Here is a 12,713-nt window from a genome sequence, read left to right on the forward strand (position 1 = left end):
GGCTGTGAGCCACTGGGGCTGGGTCTAGGGCTGCTGCCAGGGAGGCAGGGGGCAGCTGGCAGTGCCAGGTAAGACCACGCGGAGGCTGCGCTTCTCCCGGGTGGTGCTGGGACTGTGCCCAGGGGCCATACACGGTGACAGGAGCGGAATTGGTTCCTACTGTCCCTGGCTGTGGGAAATGCATCCCCAGCTGCTGCAGTTCCTCTTCCTTGCCCTTGCTGGGATCTGACCGGCCGCTGGGACAGCACCTGCAGAGCATGTGCCTGAAGTCCCTCTCCCATGCCTGGCACCTGTTGCATGAGTGTTTGCAGAGGCCCCGAACTGCATGTGGCTCCCAGGGTCTGTCTACGCTGCACAATAAGCCCGGGCTCTGACTCAGGCTGGAGCTCAAGCCAGTCTGACTTAGGTCAGCAAGCACTCGGGGCCCGAGTCCTAGGATCCTGCTAGGGGGGTGGGTCGGAGCCTTGAGACCTGCTGAGACCTGGGGCCAAGCTGTGGCTGCAGCTCAAGCCGCAGAGCCGAGTCTCTGCGTAATGCAGTATGGCCTCGGTAGCACAGCCTTGAGGCCCGGGTCCAACGATGGCAAACCCAGGCTTGCACGGCCGTGCAGATACATCCATAGAGCTCTGCATGGTGGGTGCAGGTCTCAGGGGAGGGGGTTTAACTCCCTGGAGCTCGCCTGTGCTGGTCTCCCCAGGGTCCGCCGTGGGGGTTAGCAAGTCCAGCAGCTGCTGCCAGGTTCCAGGCCATGTGCAGCCCCCGTGCTTCTGTATTTAGGGTGAAGAGCAGGAGGCCCAGCCCTGTCCCGCGTCAGGGCTGTTCGCTACCTCGGCTGCTGGGGTGGCTTCTCCTCTCCTCTCCTGCAGAATGGCAGGCGCTTTCAGCAGGGGTGTGCGAAGCGCGCTTCCCCGGTCCCAGCGGGTGGCTAATTGCCAGGGCGGCTGCGGGGCGTTCATGACTGAAGCATTCGGAACCATTATCCATTATCTTGCTTTTATTTTCCCTCCTGTCACTCGCGATTGCTCTCCCGCACGCAGCCGATTTACTTGTTTTCTTAGTGGTGTTGATAAAATGATGACAACGCTGCTCCCCTGCAACCCTTTCCTAAAGCTCTGGGAGCTTTCCAGGCTGTCGCTCCGGGCCCAGGCCAGCCCCTGCAATCCTGCCATGGGCAAATCCACTCCAGGGCTTAGCGGGAACCCAAGAAAATATTTATCCCGAATGATGAAATAGTCTGCAAAGTTACAGGAGCAGCCAGCTATACTCAGTTAAACAGCGTAAGGCTATCAATGCTCTCCTTCAGCACCCCGCACGGCTTCCTGCTGGGGAGGAAGAGGCAGGCGTGTGCGTGCATGTGTTGTGTGTGTGTGTGTGAGAGAGAGAGAATGTACGTGTGTAGTGGCAGAATGTATGTAGGTGTATATACAGCATGAGTGTGTGTCTATATATATGTATAGTGGGAGAATGTGTGTGTATATAGTATGAGTGCATATATAGATAAAGATGCAGGTAACATAGGAGACTGTGTATACTGTCAGTATGTGTGTGTAATATATAGATACACACAGTGTGTACGGTGTGAGACTGCATGTGTATATTTAGTGTGCGTGTGTGTAGTGGGATAATGCGTGTATAAAATATACACGTATCTACACGCCTTTGGGCCTAAAAACAGACTCGCACCATTGTTGAATTATAGACGTCAGAGGTGGACAAGGCCTAGTGGTTATTCCCCAGTGGCCAAGGCAGGTTCTTTGTCTAGTCTGGTTTGAGCTGACTTGAACGAAAGGGTTTCCATCTTCGGTGTAAAGGGATGATGTTCAGGAAGGACACTGGGAAGAACTGCCTGAGTGTGACATCACCCTAGGCGCTGACTCTGTACTGAGGGTCGCTTTCCCCTCAAACCCCAATTGTATTTCCCCAAAAGGACTCTCTGGTGCTGTTGTTTCCTGCACACCCCCTCTCGTACTATTTCACAGTCATCTGATGTTTGCAACACCTCCGGGGTGAGTGTCATTGACAAGCAAAATCTACACGCTCTTTACCCATTCTTGCAAATCATTCACACACGCTCTATGTACTACAGACAATGACGGTAAAAGAATATTAAGGTTGCAAATTGCCCGTGCAAACTTAATTCAGCCCCCTTGTGTCTATGTTTTATGAAACAGTCTTTAATGACATGATCACATACATTTTTTCCCTGCCTCATTCAATATTTCTTTTTGTCCCCTCATTCACTGTTTGACCCCCGACCTTACTTATCACATGCTGTCCAAACCCTGCACTGAATACAAGACTGTTCATTTCCTCAGGGGTGTTTCTAAGGTGCTCTCATTATAGTATCCACATGCTTCACAAACATTGATGAATTTATCTTAACCGCCCCCCTCTCTTGGGGTTACTGTGATCCCCATCTTGCAGACGGGGAGCAGAGAGACAGAGTTTAAGGCCAACTGTCCACTATCTTTGGATGCCCGACTTGAGACAGCGAGGGCCTGACTGAGAACTTAGCAGTTTTATAACACTTGATACGGTCAGAGCACAGCTGTGATCAATTTCAGTTGCAGTTGTGAGCATGCTGCATTTCTGGACAGAAGAGCCCAGAGTCTCAAGTCAGAAAAAGAGGATCACGCAATTAGTGATTTGTGAAAAGGCTGGAGTACGTGATTTGCCCAGAATTACACAGGCAAAGGCAGGGATAGAATCCACTTCTCCAAGGTGACATTCAGCTGCCTTAACCAGGAGCCATCCTTTCTCATCCTTCAGTTCCCTCTCTCTGTCACTAGCCACCTTCCAATTACTGTGACAAACGAACCAGCGTCCCGGACAACAGCCTCATTCACTATACAACCATGATTCATCCCCGAGCAGATCTATCCCCTCCACTGAGTGAGGGGGAGGGGTCCAGTGGAGAAAAGGGTATGTGATCATGTAATGAAAGACTGTGTCAAAATAATGGAGTGGCTAATACAGGACTCAATTAATAAAGAACGAAAGGACAATAATATAATGAATGCCAATAAACATGGGTTTATGGACAGTCCAGCCTATCAAACTAACTTGATGTCTTTTTTTGATGGGATTACGAGTTTGGTTGATAAAGGTAATAGTGTGGATGTAATATGCTTAGCCTTCTGGAAGGCAGAGGACTTGGGACCACGCAACATTTTGATTAAAAAGCTAGAATGATACAAAATTAAAACGGCACACATTAAACGGATTAAAAACTAAGAGAACGGTCTAAAAATGTGATTGTAGTTGGCACTGATGTGACCGCTGCTGGAATCCTGTTTCCAGTTCTGTTGCCTACAGTTCAAGTTGTTGATAAATTGGAGAGGGATCAGAGAGGGGCCATGAGGAAGATTAAAGGATTAGAAAACATGCCTTATAGTGATAGCTCCCAAGAGCTCAGTCTAAACAAAGAGAAGGTGAAGGGGTGACTTGATTACAGTCTGTAAGTATCTACATGGGGAACAAAGATTTAATAATGGGCTCTTCAAGCTAGCAAAGAAAGGTACAACATGAGTCAATGGCTGGAAGTTGAAGCTAGACAAATTCAGACTGGAAATAAGCCGTAATTTTTTAACGGTGAGAGTAATTAACCATTGGAACAACGGACCCAGGGCCGTAGCAGATTCTCCATCCCTGACAATTTTTAAATCACTATTGGATGTTTTTCTAAAAGATCTTCTCTAGGAATTATTTTGGGGCAGTTCTCTGGCCTGTGTGATACAGGGGGTCGGACTGGATGATCACAAAGGTCTCTTTTGGCCTTGGAATCTGTGAATCTGTAACAAGATCCAATGGCTGGAAATTGAACGTAGGCAAATTCTGACTGGAATTAAGGCACAAATGTGTAATAGTGAGTGTAATTGACCAATTTACCCTGGGACATGGGGGACTCCATCACTGGGAATTTTAAAACTGGATGTTTTTCTCAAAGATGCACACTAATTCAGGGGAGTCCTATGGTCTGTGTTACACAGGATGCCAGACTGGATGATTACAATGGTCTCTTCTGGCCTTCTGCTCTGTGAATCAGTGAATAATGCATACGCACAAGAGGAGGCCGAATTAAGGTTGCACAGGTAACCTAAATTCTGGCATTTCCTAGCTTCTGAGTGCTTGCCTTTGCAACCTTATTCTTTGAACATTTTAAACATAATTTCCTAACATAAAAAGCAAACAAACTAAACCCCACCATCAAACCTGAAGAAGAAGAAAAAAAAAAAAGAAATTCCATCATGTGGAAACATGCTGACTCCAACTGGACACATCAGCAGGGTTCAGACCTTTAGATCCACAGCACAGACTGTGATGACTTATGCTCACAGAGTAACTGGTAGCAGCAGTAGGCTGTTATCCTCTGTCTACTAGAGGCGGGATGAGACACACTTTGCTGATGGGTTTTATAGCTATTTTCAGACAGCAGAGGAGACTCAGGACTCCTGGTTCCATTCCAGAGTATGTAGGGGAGTGTTCGCTAGTGCTTATAGACCCTTCTGACCCATGCCCCCAGCCTCTCCCTTTCCCCTCTGCTCCTATCTAGCCCTCCAGTTCCTGCAACCCCCTCCCTCATCCCCATCTGTTTTTCATCCCGCTGTATTCCAGTGCGGCTGCTACCTCCTTCTCCATCTCCTCTCTGACAGCTGCGGGAGCACTGAAAGCATAGGACAGACAATCTCCCTTCTCTCAGTTCTGGTCCCCAACAGAGAGAAGCAATGGCAGGGAAAGTCCTGCTCAGGCCCTGCCGTGCAGCCCCTGGCTGGAGTATGCTCAGTTGCTCTGCGGGGATGGTGTGTGCATGGTCTGGTCATACAGAAGAACCTCAGAGTTACGAGCACCTTGGGAATGGCGGTTGTTCATAACTCTGAAATGTTTGTAAGCGAACAAAACTTGATGGTGGTTTGTTCAGAAGTTTACAGCTGAACATTGACTTAATACAGCTCTGAAACTTTACTATGCAGAAGAAAAATGCTGCTTTCCCTTTGGATTTTTTTAGTAGTTTATGTTTAATACAGTACTGTACTGAATTGCTTTTTTTGCGTGTCTCTGCTGCGGCCTGATTGCGTATTTCCCTTTCCGAATGTGGTGTGTGGTTGACTGGTCCGTTCGTAACTCTGGTGTTTGTATCTCTGAGGTTCTGCTGTACTTAGGAGCTGTGAGGGGATAGAGCGTGCTCAGTGCAGATAGTCTCTTCAGAGAATTTAGTTGCCAAACTCTAACAAGTCTCGACTGAGCGTGTACACACAGATTTTTTCAGAGATGTATAACTTGGTCAAATTTTGGCGGATTTGCCTGGAAACAGGAAAAGCACATCTCTGATACCAGTGTTATGCCCCGGCCAAATGTTGTGACCCCCCTGCTCCAAAGGATGGGGGTGCTGGAGCTTCCAAAGAAAACAAGTTGTAAGAAATTTTAGCAAATGCAAAACAACATATTTTTTCCTAACCTTGCTCTTGGAAATAGCTGAATCATTTTAGCTGAAAATTTAAAATATATAAATATATTCAGCCTGAGGCAGACACCTCGCATGGAAAATTTCAACCCAAACAGTTAAAGTCTGGCAAGTTATAATCAGCTGAAAACAGGGACCTATAATGATAACTGTCAGGTAAACTTAACTATACACATCACTATCAGCTCCACCTATAATATATAGTGTAGATTTTTAAAGGCAAAATGATATTTAGGCACCTAGTTCCTACAGAACATCAATGAGTATCGAGCCATCGGTCTATCTGGCCTCTGTTGCCACTGCAAATATCTGAGCACCTATCAGGATGCTCTAAGTAATCTCTTGTCTACGTGGGCCATGCCATGTTCAAGCCAGTCTGTATTAATGTTTCAAGTGAGATTTCAGGCTGTATCAAACATTTTGGGAGAATGGGGTGTGTCTTTCAAGCCCCCTGCTGCGTTTCCCTCTAGTGCTTTTACACTGTAACTGATAAAGTGCAGTGGGGCAGAAGACAGAGAGAGGGTCCCTGTCCTGGACTCAGGGTGGAGCCTCTGAGGCAGCTGGACTCAGGGGTTCCTCTGTGGGGAAGGGGGTTAATTGAGTCAGGGAGTGTTGATTGATGGCTCTATCCCTCTCTCTCCATATGGGGTCTCTGTCTCAAGGGATAGCAAATGGCAGGTGCCCAGAGTGCTGGGGCGGGGACTTACCTACTTCTCTTCTGTGTTGAAGGTAAATGTTGAAGACACTGTCGAAATGTTACCCAAGTCCCGGCGAGCGCTCACAATCCAGGAGATCGCTGCCCTCGCCCGGTCCTCCCTGCACGGTAATGCCGGGGGGCCTCGTGTGCGTCTCTCAGAGGGGTGTGTCATGAGGGTGGAGTGGGACTGGGGTGTATCCTTCTAGGAGAGGGGCGTTTCATGGGATTTGGAGTGGGGGTGGGGATGTCTCATTGGGGTTTGTGTCACCTGTGGGACGAGCTTATGGGGACAGAGGGTGTCTCATGGGGGGGTGCCCCAGGGATATCTCATTAGGGGGTGGGGGTGTCCCATTGGGGGTGACATGGGGTGTCCCATTGGGTGGGTGCTGGGTTTCCATAGGTCCCCCTCCTGGAGCCCTGCCCGCTGCAGTCCCTGATGCTGCCCGGTGTGTTCAGGTATCTCGCAGGTGGTGAAGGACCATGTCACCAAGCCCACAGCCATGGCGCAGGGCAGGGTGGCGCACCTCATCGAGTGGAAAGGCTGGTGCAAGCCCACGGACTCCCCGGTGGCTCTGGAGAGTGCCTTCAACTCCTACTCGGACCTGAGCGAAGGGGAGCAGGAGGCCAGATTTGCAGCAGGTGGGAGCGGTGTGACGGGCCCGGGCACATGGACCCCAAGAGGCTCACTTGAGAGGGCGATGGAGGCGGGGTGTTCCCCACCCGGTTAGAGGAATGGTGGGAGGGTTATTGCCAGGCATGTCACAGAAATGGGGCCCTGCCTCACAGAGCTCCCCAGGGGGACCCAACAGAGAAGTGCGGGGAAGGAGAAACAAGGACTAAGCCCTCACTCTCGGTTTGGGCAAAGAGGGGGGTTAACCCCCCCCCGATGTTGGGGGAGTGGTGGGAGTTACCACCTAGTTGTGAAGCACCCCCGTGCGGTCCTCTGCAGAACCTGGAAGTGGTGGAGCTGAGCTCCGAACAGCGTCCCCTAGCCCCCGGTTGAGCACAGCTCCCTCCCCTGCTGTGGTAGAGATGGGCACGCCCTTCCCACCAGATCCGCCCTCATGGCCATTCGGGGCCACTCCCTTGCTGGTGGCGATCCCCATTGTCCCATCCCTGCTGCTCAGACCTGGGCCGGGGAACAGGGGACAGCAGGGTGGCGCTGTCGTGTAGGGCACCCCCTCTGCCCGCTGCGGGGGTTCGCCCTGACGCCTCAGTGAGGCCTCCACATGCGCTGTAGGGATGGACACAGCAGCCAGGCCACAGCCAGGCAACATGGAGAGCGTGTCTCCCCCCGGCCACGGTCTGCAGATGGCACAGACAATAGCCAAGGCTCTGCGCTGACCCCAAGCGCCCGTGTGGGCTTTGCTCACGAGCTCTTTGCCCAGCACTGTTTGCAAGTGGCTCTGTTTAGCTGCAGCCCACAGGGGATCCAGCCTGCCAGGGAGGGAGGTGAGGAAGGGCCTGTGTCCAGGTTATCGCTCTCTGTTCCCCTGGGCGGGCTCTTCTGAGCTGGCAGGGCCCGGCAGGCTCTGTCCTTGGAGATCCAGGCTGGGAGCTGAGTCACTGAGCGAGTGGGAAGGAGAGAACGGAGCCAGAGAGGGAATCATTAACCTGCCCCACCCCAGGTAGGCAGGGGCTGAGTTTAGTGCCACCCGTCTCAGCTGACCGCCAAGCGTCCCAGCCCCGCAGCACCACCCTGGCCGCTGCCCCGGGACAGGCGAGTGCCCGCTCAGCGGAGCCCTGTCATGTGATTGTCACCCAGGCAGCCAGCCAGCCCCGCGGGCTGCAGAATTCACTGGCAGAAAGAGGGAGTGGGGGCACAAGGACATGCATGTTGCCAGATTTGATCAGCTCATTGTCTAGCACACAGTCTAACCGCCTGCCCCTGGCAGCGGGAGAAGCCAGTACCCTATCGCTTCGCCAGGAGGGGAACCCCCTCACCTGGCTGGCAGTACATGGGAGTGCAGTGCAGTGCATGGGGGTGTGCATCCTTTGCGTTTATTAAGGGCCCCATCCAGGAGCTCTGCCTTTGCTTAATCTGCTAATCCCTGGGCTCTCAACCTGGGGGTCACAAACCAGTGTAAGGGAGACACAGTTACCCTGCCCTTCCCATATTGCTGCTATGTGGGAGGCTGGCTGCCCAGACGGAGAAGGTTGGGAGCCAGTGCACAAATTATACCGACGTCAGATAACCTGAGCTCCTAGCCAAATCCAGCCTCAGTCCACTCAGTAACAAGCCAGGACCCCCATTCCACTGCAGATCCTGATGATGGGGGTGGGGGAATGGGGGAGGGAAGCATTCCTTCCCAACCCCCACCATCGCCTTCCCTGCCCTGGCAGTCTGGCATTTGCTCACCCATCTAATGCTCCTCTCTAGAGAAATGTTCCTGGTGGCTATCAAATGATCTAGTCTCTTTAAAAGTCCAGGCACAGAGTCCGTCTGCACGGCCAGAGCATGCTGCTGCCTTGTGCTGAGACACAGACCAGACGGGGCTGGAGCCGCTGTCCAGCCCTTGCCTTTGCTGCTGTAAATCACCACCGGCTTCGTCCCCACCCATAGCACCAGCCGTCTGGAATGAGGCACAGCTGGCCTGGTCCCATCACCACCCTTCCCCCTCCCAATGTGGTCTTTCCCTCTTTTCTCTCTAGCGCCTCCTCCTGTGGGGGTCTCTCTGTAAGGAGGTCTCTGGTCTTCAGTGCAGTCCCTGGGGCTGTGGGGAAGGCAGATAGGCGGGTGAGACACGCAGGGCAGGGGGAGCAGGGGCTGAGGCAGCTGCTGGCCACTGGGAGGAGGCTGCAGGAGTGGCACCCCCTTGGGTTGGAGGCCAGGGTCAGGGTGAATACCCCACATGGGACGGGTGAAGGGTAGATTTTAACGAGCCCCTCACTGCCATGCAGGCTGCATTGCAAAGAACAGCAGGCAGGGCTAGGTGGGAGGCAGGTGGGGCTGGACTTGGGGAGCAGGGGGACCCTAAGTTGTGGAGAAAGACAAGATCTGAAGGAAGTGCCATAAGTAGCCAATGTGGGCCCCAAATCTTCCCCAGAGCCCTGGTTGCAGGGCCAAGGCGGGAGGCTGAGTCAAAGGCTGGGTCAAAGGCACATTCCTATAGTGGGCCCCACTGGCTCCGGAGGTCACACATTACTGGGGAGGGGCACAGGGCTGCTGGAGGGAGCAGGGAGTCACCTTGGGGTCCGTGTGGGGGCTGCATAGGTATGTTCATAGCTGCTGGGCATTTGCCTTTCTCTGAAGTATCAGGAACTGGCTGCTGTTTGTGGGAGGAGAGGTAGACACGCTGGAGGGTAGGGATAGGATACAGAGGGCCCTAGACAAATTAGAGGATTGGGCCAAAAGAAATCTGATGAGGTTCAACAAGGACAAGTGCAGAGTCCTGCACTTAGGACGGAAGAACCCCATGCACCGCTACAGACTAGGGACCGAATGGCTCGGCAGCAGTTCTGCAGAAAAGGACCTAGGGGTTACAGTGGACGAGAAGCTGGATATGAGTCAACAGTGTGCCCTTGTTGCCAAGAAGGCCAATGGCATTTTGGGATGTATACGTAGGGGCATTGCCAGCCGATTGAGGGACGTGATTGTTCCCCTCTATTCGACATTGGTGATGCCTCATCTGGAGTACTGTGTCCAGTTTTGCGCCCCACACTACAAGAAGGATGTGGAAAAATTGGAAAGAGTCCAGCGGAGGGCAACAAAAATGATTAGGGGACTGGAACACATGACTTATGAGGAGAGGCTGAGGGAACTGGGGTTATTTAGTCTGTGGAAGAGAAGAATGAGGGGGGATTTGATAGCTGCTTTCAACTACCTGAAAGGGGGTTCCAAAGAGGATGGATCTAGACTGTTCTCAGTGGTAACTGTTGACAGAAGGAGGAGCAATGGTCTCAAGTTGCAGTGGGGGAGGTTTAGGTTGGATATTAGGAAAACCTTTTTCACTAAGAAGGTGGTGAAGCACTGGAAGGCATTACCTAGGGAGGTGGTGGAATCTCCTTCCTTAGATATTTTTAAGGTCAGGCTTGACAAAGCCCTGGCTGGGCTGATTTAGTTGGGGATTGGTCCTGCTTTGAGCAGGGGGTTGGACTAGATGATCTCCTGAGGTCCCTTCCAACCCTGATATTCTGTGATTCTATGATTCACCCAGAGCCCTGTGTCTATGGGTCTGACGTGGCACCCCAGCCCCTGAGCCTGGGTCTCACCTGCCTCCCATGCCCCTTCCACTGAGCCTGGGTCTGTCTCAGCACCCAAGACCCTGCTCCCACAGCCTTCCCCACCCCCGCCAGCCCCACCACTGAGCCTAGGTATTTCTCCTGGCAGTGGACAGGGCTTTGCAGGCCAGGGACAGCTCAGCCGACCAGCCCTTCAGCTGCATTACCTGGGTGGATGCAGAGCCTAGAGCCCGGCAGAAGCTGCAGAGTTAAGCCTGGTTCCCGGGAGAGCTGGAGCATCCAGCAGGGAGCTGCCCCCTCCCTGGCATCTGGGGGAAGGTGACGCACAGAGGCAGCTGCAGCCCTGAATTAACCAAACAAGCGGCTCTTAACAACAGGGTTTGTTGTTCGCTGACAAGCAAAATTAGAAAGAGCGGGGCCGATCCTTCATGGTGCTGAGCCCCCATTGAAGCCGATGGGCTCGATCCTGCGCTGAGCCCCACCGCAGCCCCCATTGACTCCAGTGGGCCCGATCCGGCACGGTGGTGAGCCCCCACTGACTCCAATAGGCCCAGTCCTGCCTGGTGCTGAGCCCCCTGGGTCCCCACGACTGATGGCCACAATCATGCATGGTGCTGAGCCCTCTCTGCCCCACTGATTCCACCAGGCCGGTCACCCTGTGAAGTGCTATTGGTTCTCCTGGGCCCAGCTGCCCCCACCTGGGCTGCAGTGTCAGGCCCCCAGTGAGAACAGAGGGGTGCCCTGCCTTGTTCCCGGACCACCTGTGGTCTTCCTTCAGCTCTCCCATCGGGGGACACACAGTGGTGGGCTCCCTAGCCTGCCTTGGTAGGAGGCTTCTCCCAGCAGCGGGGAGCACCGGTGCTCTGCCCCGGCCAAGCCGGAAGCCATCTCTTAGCACAGGGCTGGGCCCAGGGGGCCGAGTGACACACGAGGATCCGGAGTTACGGCCTGTGGGACCAGTGCCTGCACAGGTTTCGGTGGACAGCGCAGGGCGTGCCGGTGGTGTGGGGTCCCCCCGCTCTGGGCCGTGTTGGTGACGGGGCTTCCTACGCACCTGCTCTGAGATTGAGGAGCCAGTGATCAGGAGTCCAGCCTGGGCTGTGGCTAGGTGGCCAGGGCATGTGGTGCTCAGTCTTGCTTCTCCTGGTGCAGCAGTACCCACCCTGAGGGGTCCCTGCCCCGCATCCTGGGACGGGACACCCAGTGTTACTCTGCAGCTGCGGAGGGCCAGCGTCTCCCCATGGGGCCCCTCCTGAGAGCTCATTGGTCTCCCTCCCTGCTTCCCCAGGTGTGGCCGAGCAGTTTGCCATTGCCGAAGCCAAGCTGAAGGCCTGGTCTTCCATGGACGGGGAAGACTCCAACGACGAATCCTACGACGAGGACTTTGGGACAAACACCAACAGCACCCAGCCAGCTGGTGAGTGAGCAGGAGGCATTGCCCACATCCGTGGGGACCCAAGGGCCCCCACCTACAGACTCTGGGGAGCAGGAGGCCCCATGCATGTCAGGCAATGGGGCAGGGGCTCCCCACCTGTGTCATGTGCCGGAGCAGGGCCTACCTCCCCTCCCCCCAGGGGAGACATGTGGGGGGGCTCTGGGGCCCCTGGGTGCCGAGCTGGACCGAGTAGATCTGTGTGGGTTAGTGCCAGACACCGTGGGGCCGACCCATGGCCAGTGGGTAACTAAATATAGATACCCCCTGTCATGGAGTGTGGGGGAGTCCAGGCCCTGCACCCCTCTCCTTGGGATTCACTGAGACTCTCAGCCAGCCAGTAAAACAGAAGGTTTATTGGACAACAGGAACACAGTCCAAAACAGAGCTTGTGGGTTCAACCAGGACCCCTCAGTCAAGTCCTTCTGCGGGAGCAGGGAGCTTAGACCCCAGCCCTGGGGTTCCCTGCGTTCCTCCACCCAGCCCCAAACTGAAACTAAACCCCCTCCAGCAGGCTCCCTCCTGCAGCCTCTGTTCACATTCCTGGGCAGAGGTGTTACCTCCCCCTTCCCCTCCTGGCTCAGGTTACAGGCTCTCAGGTCTCCCATCCCCAGGGCACATTCCCAGGTCAACACTCCCCCCTCCCTGCTGCGTCACACCCCCTCTACAGAGATGGGGAAACTGAGGCAGGGAGCCCAAGGCCTCGAGTCAGTGGCAAAATCAGGGATAGATCTCTACAACTCAGCTCCTGGGTCTTCACTCAGCCCCCAGCACCCGTTTCATACCCATAGACTGACCCTGCTATTTCCTAGACCAGGGGTGCCCCAGGGTCTGCTGGGTCTGCAGTGACCATAGCTTAACGCCTCATTCCCAGGGAGGGCGCACTGTACCGCTGGGGGCTCTTCCAATCGGCGCGCTTGGTGCTTTGCAGGCGAGCAGAG

General features: G+C 54.1%; 1 protein-coding gene across 4 annotated transcripts in view; it reads left to right on the top strand.

Moving 5' to 3' along the window:
• FAM131A (family with sequence similarity 131 member A) overlaps positions 1–12,713 on the top strand; it is a 44,618-nt gene that overhangs the window by 25,595 nt on the left and 6,310 nt on the right. For 2 of the 4 annotated variants that reach the window (XM_074962892.1, XM_074962893.1), the window contains 3 exons: positions 6,191–6,284; positions 6,615–6,797; positions 11,629–11,757. In XM_074962892.1, the coding sequence (XP_074818993.1) occupies positions 6,191–6,284; positions 6,615–6,797; positions 11,629–11,757 (406 nt within the window). The remainder of the gene's footprint in view (positions 1–6,190; positions 6,285–6,614; positions 6,798–11,628; positions 11,758–12,713) is intronic. The other 2 variants (XM_074962895.1, XM_074962894.1) reach the window with 1 other exon arrangement.

This window comes from Natator depressus, chromosome 9 (assembly GCF_965152275.1).
Source record: "Natator depressus isolate rNatDep1 chromosome 9, rNatDep2.hap1, whole genome shotgun sequence".
NCBI lineage: Eukaryota > Metazoa > Chordata > Testudines > Cheloniidae > Natator > Natator depressus.